This window comes from Salminus brasiliensis, chromosome 24, assembly GCF_030463535.1.
Source record: "Salminus brasiliensis chromosome 24, fSalBra1.hap2, whole genome shotgun sequence".
NCBI classification, from domain to species: domain Eukaryota; kingdom Metazoa; phylum Chordata; class Actinopteri; order Characiformes; family Bryconidae; genus Salminus; species Salminus brasiliensis.
In genome coordinates, this window is record NC_132901.1 from 5,771,328 (window position 1) to 5,796,064 (window position 24,737).

General features: G+C 38.7%; 2 protein-coding genes across 5 annotated transcripts in view; one reads left to right on the forward strand and one right to left on the reverse strand.

Moving 5' to 3' along the window:
* ndst3 (N-deacetylase/N-sulfotransferase (heparan glucosaminyl) 3) overlaps nt 1-5,165 on the forward strand; it is a 126,870-nt gene extending 121,705 nt beyond the window's left edge. For all 4 annotated transcript variants that reach the window (XM_072669916.1, XM_072669914.1, XM_072669917.1 and 1 more), the window contains exon 14: nt 3,779-5,165. In XM_072669916.1, coding sequence (XP_072526017.1) covers nt 3,779-3,898 — 120 coding nt within the window. In that variant the 3' untranslated portion in view covers nt 3,899-5,165. The remainder of the gene's footprint in view (nt 1-3,778) is intronic.
* Nucleotides 5,166-11,238: 6,073 nt separating this feature from the next.
* Nucleotides 11,239-24,737, reverse strand: part of prss12 (serine protease 12) — a 43,519-nt gene continuing 30,020 nt past the window's right edge. Inside the window, exons 12-13 of the mRNA XM_072670421.1 lie at nt 20,106-20,404; nt 11,239-14,942 (exon numbers count right to left, since the gene is read on the reverse strand). Of these exons, the coding sequence (XP_072526522.1) occupies nt 14,635-14,942; nt 20,106-20,404 (607 nt within the window). The 3' untranslated portion in view covers nt 11,239-14,634. The remainder of the gene's footprint in view (nt 14,943-20,105; nt 20,405-24,737) is intronic.

The window sequence follows — 24,737 nt, forward strand, 5'->3', positions numbered from 1 at the left end:
AAGAACTGATCAGCCTGCTGGCTACTCTGTAAGCGGAGGAGGGTCGATAAGCTAGTAGGGAACATAACTACAGTGCTGTTGGTTCAGCTCAGCTTTTTCAATGATACAGCTTTTTTACACTACAACTGCACTGTTATCAGAAATATCAGCATGGTTAGAATGCTTCTCAGCCAATCAGATTGTGAGGTTGGAACTAAATTACTATGTGGCAAAAAAAACTATAATTATAATATAATGTAATTATATATTTGTAATGTAATCTGATACCAAGCAGTGTTTGATATGCACTAAGGACAATACAGTTATATCCAAAGATGTGAAATTCAAAAGATGTGCATCTTTAGCGTAGAAATGCCACAGAGGTTTTCTTTAGTGTAAAACCATTGCGTTAGAGTGGCTCCAGATGGAGCTGGAGCATGGACGGCTTATGTTAACGTAGCCACATTTATAAATGCCAGAAGCCGTTTTTTGCCACATCAGTTTGGTTGCTAAGGCCCTTGTGGAAGTGTCTGAGGGTTGTGTAGCATTCTCTTCAGTGATTCTATACTATGTTTGGAATATAGGACTGATAAACAAAGTGAAACCCCTAAATAATGACGTTCTGAACAGTATGCTACACAGCCCTCAGACACTTCCACCAAGGCCTTAGCAACCAAAGTGCTGTTGCACAAACTGGCTTCTGGCATTTAGCATAAATGTGGCTACATTACATAAGGTGTCTACGCTCCAGCTCCATCTGGAGCCACTCTAATGCAATGGTTTTACACTAAAGAAAACCTCTCTTTGTGGCATTTCTAAGCTACAGTGTGTGCTGAGAATATAGACCCACCTTTCAGATGAAGTTCCACATTGACTTTAAGCAAAAAGATGGATTTCTTTTTTTTTTTTTTTGAGGACGTTAACTAGCAAGCTCCGGTTTATCAGTGTGTGTTGTTTAAATCAGTCAGCAAATGACCACATTTGTTTGGTCAGCTGATGACACAGTAATTTTTGTATATATAGATCAGTATTTATCTTTGTTGGTGATCCCTGGATCTGAATCAGGGCTGATCCAGGCATGTGTCGGTTATTTTAACCTCAATCCATTTTCAGAGTCTGCGTTTTAACCAAGGCGTTCAAGGCGCTTTTAACAGACATTACTCCCAGTCGGACGCTCTCAATAGGGTTTCTTTTACAGAGGAACATAAAAACAGACCATAATATCTGAAACGTTCTAAAACTATCACTAAAGCGCTTTGTTTTACCGGCAGCAGAACACACACGCTGTCCACCTTATTTCGCCATGCCATCTTTTAAGAGTTTGTTTCTTGTGTTTTTGTGTAATTTCTGGTAATTTCTGGTAATTTTGTATCAAATGGTTGATGGTTGTATCATATTCAGAGTGAATGCTGAAGTCTGAAGTAGGCTACTGCTGTGGACACTGATCATAAAGTGGCTCAAGGTGCTAACCCCACATTCCAGCAGGCTAGTTAAGGTTATTTAGAACAGAGCTAACTAGCTTTCCAACACAACACAAAAAGAAAAGTGCTGCAGGGCACCATAGCCAAAGAAAGTGACCTGTGTCTGTTGTTGAAGATGCTTAATCTGAAACGTCCATTCAAACGTTCAGACACCAGCTCGTACCATTTTGTGGAGAGGAAAGCAACACCAGAATGTCATTGCCCAGAGAAATAGCTTGGTTATTAATGTAACCTGTGTAACCTTCCTAAGAGCTTTACTTCTGCTGTTGTTTTTTCCTGCACAAAACAGTTAGTGAAATTCTCCTCTTCTTCCAATTACTGTGACAGCCTCCAACAGAGCATGTTACACTACTGACTGTATGTTTATGATCAATGTGGTTGTACTCTATATTAATGGATCTGCTGGCCACCCCACTGTTTCATGTAAAATGTGATGGCTAGAACCCCAATTATAGTACATTCTCCTCAATATAAAATATTAGTAGTCACACCAGTAGATGTCAAACTACAATGGCACCACACACACACACACACACACACACACACAAAGTAACCTGTGTTATAAAGGAGCTGGGAGCTGATTGGTCAGGGAGGTGAGTCAGACTGATTTATTAGATATTAAACACACTATAAAACAAGTCTCTACTAAACTAAATCAATCAGTCCAGAATGTCTCGTTATAGAAGCTGCTACTAAAAATAAATTATGTATTAACGTATTAATCAGCAGCTCATTTTAGCTTATTTTTCATACAAACACAGATCAAATTAGCATTAATAAACTTAGATTACAAGGGGGGGGCAAAATAATCTGATCCGGACATCACGGTCATTGGTTATGTATCCAGTAGCTGGAGAAAAAAATTTCAGGCTGAAACCAAAATTCAAGAGAGTACATTTTTATTATTAATAAACTCAGCTTTCAGTTGGAAATATGAAAGATGTACTTTGCACTACTTAACAACACATTCTTCCTTTACTTTACAAGAGAAGCAATACAGTTAATTTCTTAACCACATCATCTAACAAGCAGTGACATACGAATACATATATCTGTAAACACACACCGATCACAACGAAACGTGAATGTATGCGTTTGTGTAAGGCTTTTATGTAAATTAATTCTCCTAAAGCTCACGGCTCTGAATAACCAATAACAACTGTCAGTGCTGTGTCTCTGTGTGTGTGTGTGTTTGTGTGTGTGTGTGGACACAGTAGCAGTGATATAAGGCCCATCTGTCCATTCCTCTCTCTGTCGTTTTTCTTCATTTCTCTGCCTCCCTCTCTCCCTCATTTGTAACTGTCTCAGATGCAGATTCCCACATGATAAGCGCACACACCATACTTTCACAGTGTAGCTATTTGTCTGTATATGTACACTCACTGACCACTTCATCCGTCTTGGTTGTGCATCCAGAAATGACCGTTGTGGTCACAGGTTTTCATTTCAATCACTTCATTCATAGATGTCCTAGAATGGAGAGGTCCTGTGTGTATCTTGACACTGTTGTGTCTTATTTCTAAAACAAAAACAAGAGTAAAAGAACTGTTGGTCATTTTATTTACACCCACTAAAGGTTACATTGACACAAAATGCGGGCGATAGCCTGGCTAATAATCAAAAACCTTATGCTAACCGATCGGGGGAAGCACTGCTCAGAAAAAACTGTGCTATGCTATTCTATGCTACATGGCTGCTGTGCTCCATCACATCACAATTACATAGGCCAGCCAATAAATGGAGTTTCATTCTGAGGCAGAATAACAGGGTGGCAAATATGCATGTAAAACCACATCTGGGTGTTTTGCACCCCAATCAAAGTGCTATGGCACTATTAATCAGTTAGTGTCAGTCTTAGAGCAGTTCATAAAGTATGTAAGGTAAACACCTGCTTTTCTGGAATAACCCTTTGGTGGCTTTTGCTCTAGTACTCATCAGTAACACATCAGTGGTCAGTTTCTGCTGGCTATATGGATATCTGCTGGATAGTGGTTAAATAATGCTGGTTGTCACACGTCACACATAACCTCCACTTATGTCATGTTGGCTTTACACTGTTTTTTTGCAACTTAACGTCATACAACGTTGTTTACGTCGTAATTTTTTGAATAGAAGGACTGTCTAACGATTCATTGGATAAGCAACATTATGGGGTTGCTTAGAGTGGTTTATAGTGTGTCTTTCATTTTTAAAAATGTTTTATTCCACTTAAGTTTTGTTATTAATTAACAATGTTTTTCTGTATTGAGTCTGAACGACCAGTGTCTGGTTGAGAATCCCTCATTCACTCCCTGATCTGTCTCTCCTTCTCTCCGCAGTCCCGTGCATTTCTCTCTCGCTTCTACAGGGATCATAACATTGAGCTGTCTAAGCTCCTCCACAGGCTGGGGCAGCCTCTCCCTGCGTGGCTTCGCGAGGAACTCCAGAAGGTCAGGTAGCGCTAACCACATCCCCCAAAACCCTGCTGCTCCAGGGGTCAAGGGTCGATACTGCAGAGGACTCAAGAGAACCTGGGTGCCAAAGGGGGTGGAGGAAGACGAGAAATCCACCAATCAGCACGGCCGTTGGGCCTGTAGGCGCTCGAGTGGGCGTGCAGCATTGCCATGGCAACACGGACGCAGGAGCATGTTTGGAGAGACAACTGCATTGACCCATGAACACCGAGACATCCTCACAAACACACACACCCTGCTTCGACTGTATTCTACCTGAAGGACTCCTGTAGCTTTATCAGGTGTGCAGGGTTAGGGCTTCAGTTTACACTGATTTGTCTCCTTATCCTTAACGCAGTCAATCAAACAAGACATGTTTGGTGTGTGAACTTTACTTTCCTCCTACACAAGTAATACAGTCTTATGTGCAGCATTTAGCATTGTGCAACTGTACACAGCTGTGTAAGTTAGGTTGTACCCCACACTTTCCGACAAATGAGGTGAAATTGGAGATGTCTAACATTGGTTTCTTGCCACACTCTTGCATTAACCTACGAATGTGGGGGAGGGGGTGTAGATCTTCAGGACCTTCAAGATCAGGGTTGATTATAATTTTATAGCCGATACTGATTTACACCCACGTCAACGTCCTCATCTGGCACATTTGAAATAAATTAGAAGCGTTTAGTGATTTCATTGTTTCTTCTCAAGAGAACCTGAAGTTTTGTTTCTCTCTTTCTCTCACACTGACCATTGCTCACGTTCGCACTCCTGTTCTAGATCACGAACTCTTTACCAAACAACTGATCAGAATTTCTGAAAGAAGGCAGGGGTGGCACTGCAAAGAAAACGCACAGTCACGCTGGACGCTGATTGCTACGAGTCGCCAAGCTGCTAGTAGACGGAGTGATGTCACTGACTAATCAATACTGTTAAACTGGACTTGAGAAAGGGATCACAGATATGAAGTGAAATACATTTATTCTGAATTAACAATGAATTAAACAGCTCGCTGCTGCTGAAATCCTGAGAACAGTGTGTGTTTGTGGGTGTGTAAGCACACATGTGTGTGTTTGTGTTCAGCTGCCAGGTTAGCCCTAGCATTGCTGATCTGACAGGAACTGATTGATTGCTTGTGTGATTTCTTTTCCTTCCCTTTATTTTTGTTTTTTTGAGAATGTTTGCCTCATTTCAGTGAGAAAGTGCTTTGGAAATATGTACATAACTATAAATATATAAATATATATTAAACACTGGAAATATGTTTTAGTAACCCTGCAACCTGCTCTTTATTTTTGTCTGTTTGTGTATGTGTTTGTGAATATTACATCAACCTTCAGAATGTGGTAAAAATGTGATCTCAGCGATTTTGAGCGTAGCATCCCAGCTAACGTCCATGTGGGGCCTGTATGTGTAGCCCAACTGGGAACCAGAAAGTGTTCTTCTCGGGTTCCATGTTGGCACCCCCATATGGATGCCTACCACTCAGTGATGGGACCAGGAGGGGTTAAGCATAGGCCTAGACTAGGACACTGCATAAGAGGCCCAAGGTGGGCTATAACAATGGGGTCCATTTGGGGAGCCCAGTAAAACTCCACTCCACTGTACAAATCAACTCATCTAGCCCACGTTCCACCCATGTGAGCCCCACATGGACATGTCAACTGGGATGATTGCTGGTGCCAGACGGGCTGGTTCGGTAAGATTTGTGCATTAGAGTGTTTTTTTTTTACCATTCACCATTCAAACGTTTGGCCTTCCCAAGAGACTTAAGTTCTCAGATAACTTTCACCAAGTTTCTTCACAGTCATCCTTATGTAAGGCCAGATAATTCAAATTTTAAAGCTTTATAAATAATCTCTGTATAATAGTGGAAGCCCACAAATCAGGCAAAGGCTAGAAGAAGATAGCAAAGCATTTTCAGGAAGAAGAGAGAAAAGCTTGTAGGATTTCTAGAAAGGCAAAGGCAATTAAAACCTCTGACAACAATCTGACAAACCTCTGCAAACGATCTTCGGGAATATTTTCGCAAGCTTTTAAGAGTTCTTCCTGTGTCCTCACCACAGAGGTTTTTAAAGCAACATCTAAACAAGTCTTGCTGGCTGATTAAGTGAAAACAAAACCTTTTGGCCACAAAGAACAAAGGTGTGTTTGGAGAAAGAAAGTGCAGAATATATGAACCTCTCCAACTGTTAAGCACGGGGTTGAACTAGTCATGCTTTGGATTTGTGTTTCACTGGTAGAGGGAAAAAACTGCTCTAATTACAGACCAGCAAATTCTGGAAGCAACTATCACACCGTCTGTTTAAAACTGCAGATGAAAAAAGGATGGCTCCTATAGCAGGATAATAGACCTGACACGCCTAAAATCCACAGGAGGTACAAGCTAGAGGTTTTGCAATCATTTGTGTACAGACTAGTAAACAGTGCAGCAAGATGAGAAACTAGAAACCTTTGGCAATAAAAATGGGTGAAAATGCTACAAATGGGAATCTTTTCTTCCCTTAACATTAATGGCTGAGGTGCCCTTGAGTAAGGCATCTAACCCCCAATTGCTCCCTGAACGCTGCAGTGGCAGCCCACTGAGTATGTATTCTCACTGTAAGTGTGCTTTCCTTTCCTTTATATATTTATAAATATATAGAGAGAGTATTGTGCAGGGGTTTTAGGCAAGTGGTCACATTTTAAAAGTAATTTCTCTCAGCAATAAGAGGGTTTTACTGCGGAAACTCCAGATCCCATTAGAACAGACGCAGGTAGACATAAATACAAGAAAGAAGGAACAAGAATTTCTCAATTTGCTGAAAGTAGTTGTGAACTAGTTTTTGAAGAACAAAGTTTGGTGGATGTGTAACACCAGATATTAACTGTTGAATACAGTGATGTATTTATATTTGTATTATTTTATATATATGGGGATTTCATTGCATTTGGCCATGAGCGCATTAGTGAGTCAAGTACTGATAATGGATAATAAATAAAGATAAAATTAGATAATACATTAAAAAAAAAACACAACTTCTGTGGTGCCCTTACTTTTGGTGTACTTTATATACAAGTTTATAAATGATAAACAATTAAATAAACTATTATTCAATTATATATGTATTATATATAGATATTTATTTTTATTATTTTTTTGTTGTTTTGAAATAACTTGTATTGTAACAGACTGTATATTCATTTCACACATATATTAGCAATCAAGTAGGTTTTATATTATATAAAACAGATTGCAATGCAATGATTAGCTGCCCTATATTGTACAACTATAGCTTTACCAGAGTTTACCAAATATTTCTCTGCACATTCCACAGTCAATGTGAAATAACCCTTAAAAACAAGATACTTGTAATGGCACAGTGTGGCCATAAGGTGGCCCCCCAGTGTCACTGACAAGCTGAGAGTAGCCCAACACAAATACCCATCATTTTATTTAGAATAAATATATTAAAGGGAAAGTAAAAGATTAGAAAGCAGTAGATTAGCACAACCAGAAACTAACAATTTGTTTGAAATAACTAAACTAATGACAATGTAAAGGAGACTGAAACATATACTTGAGCAGTTTTTAGTATTTGGATTTTACAGTAATCATCAATGAGTTTAAAAGAAACAGACAGAGGAAAAGCTGTGTAGATCCTGACCAAACTACAAGGATTTTTTTTAGATCTGCAACTCAAACAACTTTTGGTGCTTTGCATTAATATAACTGTGTAAAATAGTTTCAAGCACAGACTGGTATTAAAGGGTTCATGCTTTTGGCATAAACACAAGGCAGGAAGTTTGCAGAATTTAACCTGTCAGTACTGAATGTGCATGTAATTTATTCAGTAATTGTAATTTCTTTGAAACAATACATTAAAAAGAGGTGTCATAACTATTTTGCGAGTTCTGACCACGCCTTCAGGTTTAGAAGAAGACTGTAAGAGAAGGTGGGGAAGTTTCAGGTGTCTTCTGCTTTGCGGTAGGGTGCCGGTCCCCCTGTGATATGTGGAGTTAGGAATGAGAGATGATCGGATTAAGAAGGGAGTGGAGGGTTGCGAAAACTTATCATAGACATGTGAACAAGGCACACTTTAGGAGTTTTTTTTAATTGGACATTAGATTAGGTAAGGGGGGCATTAGATCAAGCATGTTCCTCCTTCTAGTTTTTTGTTATTTCATTAAACAAAGCTTTGCGATGTTAATCTACAGAATACAGAGGTTTTGCTGTTTTCTGTGCACACATATTCCTTTACATAATGCATTTATTTAACTACCAAAATAGCAATAAGTAGTAACTAGAATTAGGTGTACCATTGTTCTAACGTTCCAATCAGCACATCTGACTGTTTTAATGTTAAAAACTTTGCTTGTTTTAATAAACAATAAAATTACAGCATGCTACAAAAAAAGACATGTATGATTTGGAACTGTAAATTTGTACAGCTGCAATACTGCTAAACAAATAAAATACAACAATGTACCTATCTCATTTTATCTTCTCACTTCTGTCCCTCTCTCATTCTGTCTTTCCTTATCAAAGCCCAGAGAAGATCAGTCTTCAGAGCTGAACACCCTGAACGACAGCAGAAAACAAAGAAGCTCTGAAACACATGCCAAATACCGTTCCCAGTACAACGGCTAACTCACACAAAGGCTGGCAAATACTGCTCTCCTATAAAGGTACACATTGCACTGTCTGAGCCAAATGCTGCTCTCAGTTCAGCTCAACATCTACAAGTCTGACTACAATAGCAGGCAGTGCACAACTTAACTGGGAACACTGCAGAGCTACATAAGAGGAATTCCCCTATTCATCGCCTTTAAATGCAAGGAGTGTCGCTAGTCTCAATTCATCTGTCCTGCATGTACGTACAATGAGCCTGTGTGCTCTGTTTGTTGTGTAAACAGGACGCAGTTGTAGAACAGACTGAGCTAACAAACACTATGTAGTTTTTAACCCACACTTGTCTACCACTTCTTTCAAGGGAAAAAATAACAACCATGTTAAAACATTTTGGCGTAAAACCAAACGCACAGATCTGTTTGAACTAAAACACATGTGAAGTCAAACTGGACAACTTGAGTCAAGTGTTTTATCAGATAGTTTATCTATTATAAATGATCTATTTTAAAGCTATTTTTCATAGTAATAAGATATATTTTACTGTAGAAACTCCTGGACACCCCAGGTTCCTGGACGCCCCCAGCCAGCTCAGCGTGGATGTGTTCAGTTCCATCAAAAGTTCACCAGATTTACCATCATTAAGCACTGATTTACCAAAACAGGTGTTGGATGCTAACTATAAGTAATGCTAGACTTCCATAAGGGCAATTGTTGTGTTTCAAGTCAAGTCAGATTTATTTGTATATCGCTTTTTACAACTGTTGTCGTCACAAAGCAGCTTTACATAAATAGTGATTAATAAAAGACAGAGACAAAGAAGAAAGAAAAAAATAACGTAAGACATGAAGGATCAAAGCCCCCCAGTGAGCAAGCCAACGGCGACAATGGCAAGAAAAAACTCCCTCAGAGCTGGAGGAAGAAACCTTGAGAGGAACCAAGACTCACAAGGGGGACCCGAACCATCCTCCTCTGGTCAGAACTATTTAAACGTTAATGATAAAAATTACCAAACCAGGTACAACAGATAGTTAATAATGGTGGGATTAATAGTGGCAGATAGTTACGAGTCCAAGTAGCAGATAGTTACGAGTCCTTTTTTTTTGTTTAAGGTTTTAACATGGTCATTAAACAGGTAGCAGTGGTTGGCGGGTGAGCCACTGGTCTGCTATGGGTGGTGGTGGGTGGGGCTCCTGCTGGTTGGACCGGTAGGTGGCAGCTAGTTTGACGCAGGTAGAGGGGACCTCAGCGAGCAATCTTCCAGCACGTCGGGCTGGGTGGCCATTTACTCTGAGAAGGTAAAAAGAGAGAGTTAGTTCTGAGAGGAATTTTATGGAGAGGAGAGAATGTTGGGCAGTATCAGAGTGTGTCTGACGACTCCGGCAGGTCTGACTATAAAAGCCTAATTAAAAGGAGAGAGCCAGAAGGTAACACAGACACGGGAGCACTCTGAAAACGCCCGCATCTATCTGCTCCACCGTCAACAAACCTGAATGATCGCGTGTAAGCAGTGAGACGACAGCTCCAGCATCTCAGTGTACTGCAATTCCCTGGGTCCCGCAAACCCTTGACCTGCAACCTTTATCTAAGAAACATTAATTACCAAAAGCTAAACTAAACAGATGAGTTTTCAGCTTGGATTTAAAGACTGAGACTGTGTCTGAGTCCCGAACATTATCTGGAAGGTTATTCCAGAGTTGGGGGGCTTTATAAGAAAAGGCTCTTCCCCCTGCTGAGGTTTTCTGAATTTTGGGAACGAGTAAGAATCCAGCACCCTGAGATCTAAGTAGTCTTGATGGTTCGTAATATGTAATATGATCCCACAGGTACTCAGGAGCGAGGCCATGTAGGGCTTTATATGTTAATAAAAGAATTTTGTTTTCAATATGGAACTTAACTGGGAGCCAATGAAGTGCTGATAGAACTGGACTGATATGGTCAAATTTTCTAGTTTTAGTAAGGACCCTGGCTGCAGCATTTTGCACCAGCTGAAGTTTATTGAGGTTCCTGCTGGAACAACCTGACATTACTTTTGTATATTTATTTATATATTTTATATAATATAATATTGTAAAAATATACATATAATATTGTTTTACTGAGTAAATAAACACCTACTGCTTTGAAAATAAGCACCTTCTGCCTTGAGTTTTGGCATTCTCATTTTCACAGGTGACTAAACCTACTCAGTACTGTGTATTATGTAAAACATATGATACTGGTATCAGACAAAAAGAAAATCAAGCAATAACTTAAAAGAAGTGACTTTAGACATACACACTTCTGGGAGCACAGTTCAACAGGGTTTGACCACCAAATATGAAGTCCTCATTATTGAGAGAACTCACCCATTAACTCTTTCTTTCACTGTCTCTCAGATTTTCCAGTCACTCCCTTCTTTTTTGTTTTATAAAAAAAGCACCTTCCTGACCTTTTACCAATCCCACACTCTCACAATGAGCCTTTTACAAACGACTTTGCAGTGTTGTGGAGAATGTACTGCAAGTGTACACTTGAAATTCACAGCTGAGTAAGAGTACATTCAGTTCAAGCTTAAGACGTTTCACAACTTGGTGAAGCATACCAACTGTACACAACAGTATACAGTACACCACTGTACTTTAGAACCCAGAACCCCTGTACACTGTACAGTGACAAATACCTGCACCTTTAAAGATGTTTTTTTTTCTGTAAATTCTTGGACATTTGTTAAAAAGATCTTTCAAATGTATGTTTATTAATAATATTGCACCAGGTAAATGTAAGATTGTAAGACTTGTGCACATATAGTAAAAGCACCATAATACTGTAGGACAAGTTTTAAAGAACAAAAATGTGTCAACAAATTGATTTACAACATAATTCAGAGGGACAGAATAACAGAACAATATACACTTCAATACATTTCACCGACGCTTCAAAACCTCAAAGTAATTGAATACCCACATAAACTGCATTTAGACTATGCACGTGTGATGTGATGTATATATCATGTATATTTTGTATATATGTTTTGTTGCACATACACAATATGTCCAAATGTTTATGGATATCCCTTCTAATGAATGAATTCAGCAACATCAAGCTGTGTCCATTGCAGACAGACAAGAGAGAAGTATTGTCAATAGAATAAAACTCTCTGGAGCAGATACACATGAACCTATTAGCACCATGCTTAATGTCAGGCGTGGGCTAGAGGAGTATAAAGCCCCTCAACATTGAGTTGTAGAGCAGTGGAACTGTATTCTCTGGAATGATGGTACTCTACATCCAATACTTTCGGGATGAGTTAGGGAGTTGGGGATAAAGTCATTATCCAACATTCTGAACTCACCAACGCTTGTCACTGAATGCAATCATATTTTCACAGCAATGATTGAAAGTCTAGTAAAAAGCCTTCCCTATGGAGACAGTTACTTCAAGAAAAACTCTTTAAATGAGCAATGAATGAGCAGATGTCCCAATACTTTTGTCCATATAGCTTATCTGTATTAAACCTGGGCTGTACAACTGTAAAACTGTTTATTTTTCAGCACAAATGCGTATCTACAACAAAACACGTTTGTAAGTAAATCAATGTCATTAAAGTTTTGTTGAATTAAGGTAGAAAATTATTTGATGAACATTTATTAAACATACTTAATTGACAAAATATTAAAATGTACCACTGCAATCTATCAGCAGTGAGTAAATAGCTGTTGGCAAGATTATGAGGCATATTCAAATAGAGGCATTGCTTAATTCATCTTGGTTTCTTAAAGCATAAAAAGACACGGGTTTGATTTCAGGACGCCGCATGTGTTGGCTGACCAATATAATCTGGAGACAGCTGGAGATTTAGATCCCCACTGATGTAGAGTTGTTTCATATGCAGGAGTCTCAGAGGAATTTACACTTTTACAGTATTTAAATTGAATTTAGCTCCAGAAGAGAAGAATGTTTATGTGGAAATTGATCCAATGCACTAGCATTTTATTCATATCACTGTAATTGTGTCTTTTTGAACATAATTACTATATTTTCCAGTACTGATTATTATAATTAGATATAAAGCCAACTTCTACATTTGACAAGACATGCAGATAACGCACAAGATAAATACTGCTTACGGGCATCTTACCACAATTCCTATATCAGTGCATTCTGCTTTGGATTCAACTAGTTGAATCAATCAGAGTCTATTTTGTACTGTTTTTTTCAAAGGCTGAATGTCACAAAATCAATAATAACACAAAGAGGTCTACATTTAATACACATCTGTACTGTGCTCAGCTTTCCTACATTGCCCAGATGTACTCCAAAAGTCTTAAAAGACTCTACAGGCAATGTAAATTTAGTGCAAACTGTGGGTTAAAGTTAACACACATGGAAGTACATTTTGAGTTTTTGTGTTCAGATGAGTCAAATCCTTAACTCGTCACACAAGGCTCAAGAGCTACAAATGATGTCATCTTTCCTAGGGAGAGGTTATGATGTTGCCGAGTGTGCTGGTGCGATGATGTAATCGATTTATTAGCAACTACATGGCAACTGTCTCCCAGGGGTTTAGTGTATAGGTGTTGAAAGCGTTCCAGTACTTTTTCTTTCTTAAATACCGAAACCTTATTTATACCATCAGCTGTCAGCGGCATTCTGAAAAATAATATTGTTTAAAACTTTTTAAAACGTGTATAATGACAGCTATTACTAACAACTACATCATTTCTTATTCATACAGTGGTCCCTATAACCTAGAAGTGCTACAGCATTAGAACCAAAAAAAAGTTAACACAGCTAACAACTAATAAAATGTCACCACTACAAGCTTCCAATTGTTTAGAATCCTTGGTCAAGCTATTCCAAAAAAAAAAAAGAAAGAGGACATATTTTGAGAGGCCTGTCACGATAACTATATGTTATATATTGTTCCAGAAATAACTACAATAAACAATTTTATTGTCATTTTAAGACCATTTTATGCTACTGATGTAATGATAATATAATGGTGTAATAATGTGATTACACCCTTATAAAGAGAAATGAACTCATTAATTAATAGTCTAGAAGATGTTACTTAATAGTCTTGTGAATTTCCCCACTGCGGGACTAATAAAGGACTATCTTATCTTATGTATGTGTATGCAGCATATGTTTAAAATGAGTTTTTGAGCGTGTTTAATGGCAGCATCCTGTTGGCTAAATAGCAAGTTGTGCTATACTTGTATAATCTTTCATACCAAGTGTACTTAAATATGCAACAAAATATTATTTGTCCTGTCCTTTGTTGTTTCAGTCATCATTCTGTTCGGTTGATTTTTGTGACTCAAACAAGCAAAATTCCAGAAATTGCGCCTTGTCTGGTGTGAATCATTTGACACATAAAAATCTTCATCTTGTTTATTTGCGTCGCATTCTATGTGCAACAGATTTTAGGTGAGCACTTACTCGGTATGTGACATCCTTTTGGATGAGAACTCATTTAGCTTAAAGCTGTGGAATGTGGCTTTCAAACCAAGTCTCTTCCAACTATTCTGGCTGGAATTATGGAGTTTTGGGGAAACCTGTCGCAGTTCGCTCTGTGTGTCTGGAGGTGTCATAAATGATGCACTCGTCATTGTCCGCACTGCACTCTTACACAAGAGACAGCGCTGTCTGCGCACAAACTCAAGCCCCATCTCTGATAGACAGCAGATGAGAGAACAGAACAGCACGACTGACTAAAATACTGGTGTCGTTCATTCTTATGTAAACAAACACACAGGTAAACACAATGGGCAACATTGAGGTCAGCAAAAATGATTGAGGTCGTGTCCATATATTATATGGTAAATCGTTAAGGTAATTATCGTGACAGGCCTACATTTTCAGTAAAATGTTGTTAGGCTGTGTCCGTCAGATCCTCACATTACCTAGGAGAACTAATGTAGTGATAGCACTGTTGTAAGCACCGTTTTTCACAATGTCCTTCATTACAGTCTTGTTTTGACGGTTCAAGAATGTGAAACTATCAAAACAAGTCAAGTCAGTTCTGATTATTTTCATTATCTGACCACACACTGATGCTTTCTACAGACTCCACCAGAATGTTTCTTATGGCCAGCCTCCAAGTTAGAATGCCTCTCATTGGCTATCCAACTTCAGGAATCCTCACACCCTACTGACTGGTGATCTTCTTGATCCAGGGCTGGAAGGCGGAGACTTTAGTGTAAACTCCTGGTGCGTCCTGTAGTCGACACGAGTGACCCCACGACGTGACACCATACAAGACCCAGCCTCCGCTCCCCCGCTCGCACACCAGAGGACCCCCACTGTCACCACGGCAACTGTCCACGCGTTGGCTATCAAAGGCCGCGCCGGCACACAGCATGCGACTGGTGAACTGACCGGTGTAGCGCCGCTCACACTGTCGTTTGCTTAGGACTGTGATTGCTGCCTGCTGCAGGGTTTTGGAGTATGCCCGACCTAAGACAATGAGAGAGTATGAGAGTGAGAGAGAAATAGAGAAAGAGATGTTGTCAACAACATTCCCCAAGGCATCCCAACGTGTGGTTATTACAAACCACAGAAAGAAAGTGGCTCCAAGTCAAATAACATTAGTGCTTCCCCAGAGTCCATTCTAGCTCCTTCCCAGATCTACTGCTGTTTAACTTGACTTTAGCTTGACTTTCATTGTGGTTGCTTGTAAAGGACTGATTCCTGTCTGTAGAAACAAAATATCAAGATGAAGTACAAACACACAGAAATGTCCAGCCTGTAAAAGCTCAGTGGCAAATTTTAAATGTGCAGTTTATCAATAAATAGCATGCAAGTAACTACCCATCATCTATATGCCTTTATCCACAACAGGAACAGAGATTATACTTCAAATTGAATATAACAACCAAAAAGCTATAACCAGAAAATACAGTAAGGAATGTATGTAATAAATAATTCAGGTGTTTTGCAGCCCAACTAATAAAAAAAACATTAAAAAACATAAAAAAATACATTATTTTTAGTTATGAATCATTTTTGTTGTCTGAAAGGCTGCTTCCACAGACCAACTCTTCTGGTTATACTGACAGAGAAAAAGAGAATGCGAGAGAGAGACAGAGAGATAATCAAAGTAAAGGGCAAAGGTGATGGGTTACTGCACACCATCCGTTTCCACTGAAATACAATCTCATGCTAAATTAACATTTTCTTTAGTTTTCACAAAGATCACTTAATGGAATGCAGTTACAATAACAAACACAATGAATTCAATCCATCTGACCCTGTTCAACAGTTTATAAAAATAGGAGTTACAGCTAAACAGTAACAGCAAGATCTAAAAAAACATACAGAAGTGTACTGATGTTTGATGATAATCTATAGAGGGTTTATCTGAACATTATCATTGCACAATAAAATGACTACTGTGCTAATGCTAGGTTAGAGTGTGAGAGACTGAGAGAAGTCATGATCTTCATGTCTGAGGATGTTCATGACTGTGATGTTTTTCTTTCTGTCTTTTTCAGGGAAGACAGCTGGACAGATGCACTCTCAGTCGCTGTCCATATGTATATGTGTGTGTGTATGTGTGTGTGTGCAAGAATAGATGAGTCCAGCTGTCGGTGGTAATGTGCGTGTCTGTTTAAACATTTCACAAGAACGAGTCAGCTTTTACTTTTTTATATAGTCCTTTCTAGTGACTATATATATATACACAGTAGGGAAAAAAGTATTCAGTCAGTCAGTGCAAGTTCTCCCACTTAAAAAGATGAGAGAGGCCTGTAATTGACATCATAGGTAGACCTCAACTATGAGAGACAAAATGAGAAAAAAAAAAGAAAATCACATTCTGATTTTTAAAGAATTTATTTGCAAATAATGGTGGAAAATAAGTATTTGGTCACCTACAAACAAGATTTTTGGCTGTCACAGACCTGTAACTTCTTCTTTAAGAGGCTTCTCTGTCCTCTACTCATTACCTGTATTAATGGCACCTGTTTGAACTCGTTAACAGTATAAAAGACACCTGCCCACAACCTCAAACAGTCATACTCCACTATGGTGAAGACCAAAGAGCTGTCGAAGGACACCAGAAACAAAATTGTAGACCTGCACCAGGCTGGGAAGACTGAATCTGCAATAGACAAGCAGCTTGGTGTAAAGAAATCTACTGTGGGAGCAATCATCAGAAAATGGGAGCATTTCATGCTCTTTTAGCAAAAGTGTTATCCTAGAGACAGATATTCCGATAAAAAACTATCTGGGTGTTACAGTAAGACCTACAAGACCACTGCTAATCTCCCTCGATCAGGGGCTCCACGCAAGATCTCAGCCCGTGGGGTCAAAATGATCACAAGAACGGTGAGCAAAAATCCCAAAACCACACGGGGGGACCTGGTGAATGACCTGCAGAAAGCTGGGACGTTACAAAGGCTACTGTCAGTAACACACTACGCCGCCAGGATCTTACAGTGCCAGACGTGTTCCCCTGCTTAAGCCAGTACATATCCGGGCGCGTCGGAAGTTTGCTAGAGAGCATTTGGATGTTCCGGAAGAGTATTGGGAGAATGTCTTATGGTCAGATGAAACCAAAGTAGAACTGTTTGGTACAAACACAACTCGTTGTGTTTGGAGGAGAGTGAATGCTGAGTTGCATCCAAAGAACACCATACCAACTGTGAAGCATGGGGGTGGCAACATCACGCTTTGGGGCTGTTTCTCTGCAAAGGGACTAGGATGACTGGTCCGTGTACGTGAAAGAATGAATGGGGCCATGTATTGTGAGATTTTGAGTGCAAACCTCAAAAAAAAACAGCAAGGGCATTGAAGATGAAACATGGCTGGGTCTTTCAGCATGACAATGATCCCAAGCACACTGCCAGGGAAACAAAGGAGTGGCTTCGTAAGAAGGATTTCAAGGTCCTGGAGTGGCCTAGCCAGTCTCCAGATCTCAACCCCATAGAAAACCTTTGGAGGGAGTTGAAAGTCTGTGTTGCCCGCCGACAGCCCCAAAACATCACTGCTCCAGAGGAGATCTGCATGGAGGAATGGGCCAACATACCAGCAACGGTGTGTGCCAACCTTGTGAAGACTTACAGAAAACATTTGACCTCTGTCATTGCCAAGTTTTGTTATTGACAAAATACTTATTTTCCACCATTATTTGCAAATAAATTCTTTAAAAATCAGACAACGTGATTTTCTGTTTTTTTTTTCCTCATTTTGTCTCTCATAGTTGAGGTCTACATGTGATGTCAATTACAGGCCTCTCTCATCATTTTAAGTGGGAGAACTTGCACAATTGGTGACTGACTAAATACTTTTTTCCCCACTGTATAAATGGGTTGGGTAACTGGCTATTGAAAACAAATTGAGAAGGAAAATTGCGGCAAAAAGGGGACCTACTCAATATTAGGCAAGTGGTCATACTGTTATGGCTGATTGGTATATACATACGCACACACACAGTGGTATAGAAATGTTTGGGCACAACAGATCAAAATGTCTGTCACTGTAAATAGTAGAAGATGAACATTATTTTCAAAAGGATTCTTTTAAGCAGGATTAGTGAAATATTTGAGCACTCAGATAACTTTGCCTTTTTACAAGGAGGAATGGGAGAAAATCCCCAAACAAGAAGTGAAAGACTCTTAACTGGCTATAAAAGGCATTTACAAGCTGCGATACTTGCCAAAGAGGGTGTAACTAAGTACTAAACATACAAAGTGTCTGAGCTGTTGCTTCAGGAACTTTTCCTTTTGCTTTTTGTGAACCTGTAAAAGAAAAGTAATCTTGCCTAAAATATAAAACAACTCATCTTTAACATCTTTAACCTTTTGTAAATCAGGTCATATTTTACTTGCTTTACCAGGCCTGGCACTGTATATATCTGTATGGGTATGTTATCCATATTGTTATCATTCTACAATATGTATTTTTAGTTTCAGTTTCTTTTTAGTTTTAAAGCTCTATTTTCACAAACTAATGGCATGCATGTCAACTGCTGGATGCTTCAGACTGTGTTGGGAGTTATAATACATAAAACTAAATAAATGATAATGTTTGGAAATTTTGCAAATTACTTTTTGAAAATTTGGTTGCTGTCTAGTTGTCACCAAGACTATACCATGGTTAACTTTTGGTGTAATACAAAGATTAGGAAACTGAACAGACAGTACATGCTATGTAAATTTGATAAATTATTCTTGTGCTTTACAGCTGTAGCATAAGTTCATTAAGCCTTCTCCATTTCACAATTACTTGATTATTAATAATTTACGTATTATTTTAACGTTTTCAAGGCTCCACATACCTTTCTTCTTGCTTTACTGTTTTATTCTGAGATAACTTTATTACTTGTCAAAACAATAAGTAGATTACTAAATTCAAATAAAATTGATACTGACATCCGTATTAATTAAATTAATACACATAAATAAAAACTATCTAATATTAAGTAAAATATATTGTATATTGATATCGTAAAAAATACAGTGATATTGGATGCACTAGTCCTGTCTATAGTCCTGTGTGTGTATAACCGATGTTTAAAACTGGAATGTTTGTCTTATCTTTGTCTGTCTGTCTCAGGAGGCGCACAGCTGGACACACATGACATCACCAGGCCATTCTGTCTTCCCAATGGACAATACACATGCAAACGCCTCATCACAGACATGCTAAATGGGCAGCTCATCTGTCAGAACATTTAGGAGGTCACTCTTGCTCTCACTCTCACAAACACAACCTTTCTAAGTATAATTACTATTTGAATGCATTTTAGCCTGCTGACATAATCTGAAAGCCTTTTTCTGCAACCCACAAAGAAAACGTTAACACAGTCACCAGCAAACTGTGTTTTGGCATGTGCCTCAAAAAGTCCATTTAGTTTCTGTAAATACCAGGTTTGTTTTTCCAAAATAATTTGACGTGTTCACCTTTATGATGAAAACACAAAATCAGATCAAATTGCAAACAGTCTGATGTGGAGGTAGTTAAACTCTGAACTCTAAACATACAGCTGCAACTCAGCTGCTTAAGAATAAACAACCATCTCTATAACTGCATCGTAACATTTACCAACGATTAGATTTATCATGAACAGATTTGTTACTCAAAAAATAAACACTGCTTAGAGAGTATGTAATATAAAGAAAAGATTAAAGCTTTCATTACTATATCACAATTTGTCTCATTCCATACAAAAACACAAATGTGCAATTAAACAAGTCTTCAAATTACTGAACATTCTTCAAACATAAAGAAATTCAAATAAACTTGTGCTTTAGAAAGATGAATCTTGAGTCTTGCTGATGTTTTTTGACACAGCCCATAAAAAAGTTTCTGTCTGACGGTAGATGATGTACTTTGACATCAACTGTGGTAAGAGCTGCCTGTAGGGCAAGTGATGACATTTTAGGATTATTAGAGACTTCTTTCATTATTTTTAGACATTTCCTCAGCTGTATTTGTGTAGTTGTATGACCGCTATCTCTCAGTATTGCCCAAAAAAGATCAAATGTTAAATTAAAAATAAAATTAAACTACAATGTTATAGTAAAAAGACAATGGTTTTAATGTGATGCCCTCTTTTTTGTGTGTACAATGATCTACATGAATGCATGTGTGCATGCACTTCACTGTATTTCTAACCTGTGTCTCCCCAGCCAGTTATGAAGCAGTTGGTTGAGCCTTTGGGCACTCTCTCTCTCCTCCCAGGCAAACATACAGGAAGAACAGAGCGGCTCTGTCGTACACAATCTTCTGCATGACCTCCATGGCCTCCATGACGAGTCACACGCACCAGTGCCAGATCATAGTCGTTGCTGTGGGGACTGTAGTGAGGGTGTATGACGATTCTGTCAACACCATACTCTTCCTCATTTTCCTCAGGGACCAGTGTGTGGTAGTCTCCAACACGCACCTTATACAGTCTGGTACTGTTACCATATCTGAGAAAGAGAGAGAAGAAAATTACTTTAGACTTCTCTAGAGTTACTGAGTCATTTCACTACATTATCTACAATCAACTACTTTAGCTATACATTGTGCTTTATTTCATTTTTATATTTCACATTTTAAACCTGGTGCTACACATACCCTTGCAAAAATGAGTCTATTCAAGAGATACTAACCAAAATGATCCTTAAATATATACTGAAGTATACTAAAGTATACAGAAAAGTATAAGAATATTTGGCCTGTTCTTGGACATACCCTTACGTATACCTGACTTGTACTGCCAAGTATACAACACTGGGATTTTAGTAAGTATATACACATGTATATATATAGATGTGTAGGCTAAGCGAAGTTCCAGGTGAGTATGTGGTCTATACATAGACAACATCTCTGGTTCTAGCTCCAATATAGAGCTTTACACACAGCTTATCTGCATGGTAGACCATATAACACAGCAGTGACACACAATATCAGACAGCAATACTGTAACACATCAGTGTCACTACTAGGGCCACCCCCCAAAAATATCCAGACAAGAGCGGCTCAGTGGTCATAAACTCACCACTGATGAAGGATTAGAGGAAGGCAAACATAAACTGTCAATCAACCTACGGGCTACAGTTTCTAACTGTAAGGTTTTAATAGAGTGGATGTCATGGATAGCTTTGAGGGAACATGCCAATCACATGATCTACTGCTCATTGAAGCAGTTCACTTCCTGTGGTTAGCATGTCACACAAATGACTTGTCCCATTACAGAGTCAGCTCACTTCCTCTGGAAGTTCTTGTCACCCAAAGTTTGACAAGCAGCGAGCTGGTGAAAGCAGAGACATAAAAGAAGCCATCCAAAACATCATGCACGAGGCTCTGTGCATTCCTGTGTTGCTCTTTAACAAAAGATTTCCCAAATTTGCAATTTGAACCAATATACATTTCTCAAACTACAAAACTAACTAGTTTTTTTGTAACTTAAGGTTAAAAAAAGTTGTACAAAATGTGACAATACAAATAATGTTTATGTAATCTTATAGACGTTGTTCTTGAAGTTACACGACACAAACTGCAAGGCTAAAATAACAATTTATTTTTTAACTTTAGTGTCTGCAACATCCTCCACACATTTAATTTAATCTTTGGGTATTAGATCTCCAGTACAAGTGTGTGTTCCAGTGTATGTGTGTACATCCTGCTTGTTAGTGGTTGAAATTGCTCCTGCACAGCGGAAGTGTAGACATGCAGTGCAGTGTCCCGTTACATGGTAAGGAGTTTTTCCGGAAACGTTGCTGCCTCCTGCGGAATGCCAAGCTGCTTTCTGGCACTGCCAGTGTAGGATCAGCAGGACATTCCCCAAAGCCTCTGCAGCGTTCCGTAGAGGGCAGCCTTTACTAGGACAGCAAAGGGCCATTGACTAGGAATCATTTCATGCTCTTTTAGCAAAAGTGTTATCCTAGAGACAGATATTCCGATAAAAAACTATCTGGGTGTTACAGTAAGGTGCTTTTAGTAAATTTGGGTGACATGGTCAGATGGTTTTAGTAAATCTGGGAGCTACAGTTAGGTGCTTTCAGTACATTTGGGTGCTCAAACAAGGCAATTTTAGTAAATTGATAGTAAATTTGTATATACATATTCACCCAACATGCATTTACAGAACTGCTCATATAGTAGATGTTTGAGTATACATGTAATCCTTGGGCTGCAATGCTTTTGAGAGACTCTCCTGGCCCCATCAGTATGTGATTACAACTTAAGCTGACCTTATGAAACCTTACCCAGCTCTTATGCTAGTGGCAAGGTTCATACAAAACCAACTCCACCATATGACCAGGTAGCTCAGTCAATCACACCTAATCTAAGTGAATCCAGGAGACAAAATCACTCAATTGGTAGGTCAGTCACAGCCAACCATTTTGTTAACTCAATCAGTTCAGGGAAAAGCTGAAAACAGTGCCACAACTTCCATGCTTTCACTTCTGCATATGTACAGTTACAAGTCACGTAGCTTCACCTTGTGGGAGTGCAGTTACAGACTGAATCTTATGTACTTTTGCAGTTTAAAAACTGCATAATTAAAGTTCAATCTTGTTCAATCTATGTTTGTATTTTTTTACTTAAAAAGCTCTATTAAAGATAATATTTAACAATCAGACTTCCTTGTTTGCTAAAATAGCATTAATCAAAATTTTCAACATTTAATTACGGTTGCCCAACGTTCATGAATGAGCCTAGGACCTATAAATAGCTTGTTTGTGAGCATGTGTGTGTGTGTGTGCTGTCAGGAGGATATTTCTGCACAAGTCTCTGTAATGCTACACTCTACAAACTCGGAAGTGAGGGACTTATTATAGTCTTTGCAGCCTTAACTATCTCAAATGATTTAAACCAACTGTCACATTGCTATAACAGTTAATATTTGCTGTTAAAGTAATTTGTTTGTGTGGGTGTGTGCACAAAGACCAACAAGAAATTTTGAGCTGTGTGTGTGTGTGTGTGTGTGTGTGTGTGTGTGTGAGACCATGAAGGTTATGGGATCCTTAACAGCAGTCTGATGTCATGGCTCATACAGAGACCAGACTGATCTCGCTCTCCCTCCTTCTTACTGTGTGCAGCCTAAGACTAATGCATTACTCATGGTCATGTGGTATGAGACTGATTTCAGACAAAGATGGATGGTGTGCATACAAAACTGCCCCATCGGTACAATTCTGTGCTGGTGAGTGTGTGTGTGTTTATCTGTGTGGTTTGATCAGAATACTTTTTGCAGGTCTTACAGAAAAAGACCTGAAACATAAATCCAAGTGTTTGAGTGGATACAACCTTATACAAACATACATTACCAAAGCGAAGTCTAAAGCAGACCTAATCACAGGGTCAGCCCTGATCCTACAAGCTTAATACATCATCTGTGTGCATGTGCATTAAAGAAAGGAAAAGTGGTCTAGCGAGTCGGAATGACTAATGAAGTGTTCTGTTCCCAGCCAGATGAAAGCTATTCAGCACTGCTAGTGAAAGCTTTTGTATGTCATTTAAGTCTTTTTTGTGCCTGAGCTGTAACTCAATCAATCACTGACTGGTCCATTCACTGGACACTAAAGCACCACTGACTACTCTGTGCCTTTTGGCCTGATCCCTTGTAGATTGACCTGCCAAGCCTAAACTAAACAAAGAAAAGTCAGACAGTTTAGTCAAGACTCCACAGACTGTGCAGGTTCACATACCATAGCTGATGAGCGCTTACTAGTTGCTCTAAACACAGACAAATTTGGATGGCATGCTGTTGTCATATTTAGCCTGTTCCCAATCCCATTTTATGGCTACTCACATTGTGCTTTATTCACAACACTGTCTTGTGACAGTGATGTGACATAAACTGACCCTAGCCACAACATCTAGCAATGAGGCACATTTTCAGAAGTTCAAAAGCGGTTCAGAAGTTCAAAAGCGGTTCAGAAGTTCAAAAGCGGTTCAAAAGTTACAAGTCTGAATTACAAGTTTTCATTTAAAGGAGAAAATGAAAAACTAGTGAAGGAACCCCATCACTGAAGACCTGTAAGCCCTAAAATAGTGTACATCCAACGTTATTACTATATTATGCATACACACTTAAAATGTTTTTTTTTATAAACATAAACAATAAAATGATAAATAAGACAACTAAAAGAGATAGAACATGTTCTTGTTAAAAATGTAAATGATATATTTGAGTAAAATTAGATGTTTAGCTTTGTTCCTCAACAAAAAAGAAAGGCATTTTTGGATTTTGTGTATTCATGCTAATAAATGAAGTATTTTGCTTGATTTATACATTTTAACAGGATTGCAAATACATTTAACTTCTGAAAACATCAGAAGGTGGTTAGAGGCAGGCACTGTACTCCTGTAACTCTAAACGGTCCGTGAAGATGTCAGTTTGGTTTGTTTGCAGTTCGTTTCGTAGTCTGCTTGGTTTGTCCATTGTTAAAACAAATCAGCCCAGGTCCGCTTCATGCTTTGTTTCACGTACAGAACCTCGAGGTTTGCTGTAACTACTGATTAAAAACAACTTGACAAAAATCTATGCACACGTAATTGTATGGTCTCAGAACTGCGGCACTTTTGGATATTTAGAAAGAGAATCACATTAAACATTAGCTCTCTGCAACAAACCAATATTAAGGTTTATTCAGTTGTTTTCAGGAAAAATACAAATAAAAAAGAAGTGTGAAAGTAGTAAATAGTAGTAAAAACTAAAAGAAGTTAGTTCATGTGACAAGCTGAACATCCCCTGAATGGAAAGACACCTTGGCCTTTCTTTGCGAAACTAAATGGGACTTTTGGAAAAGT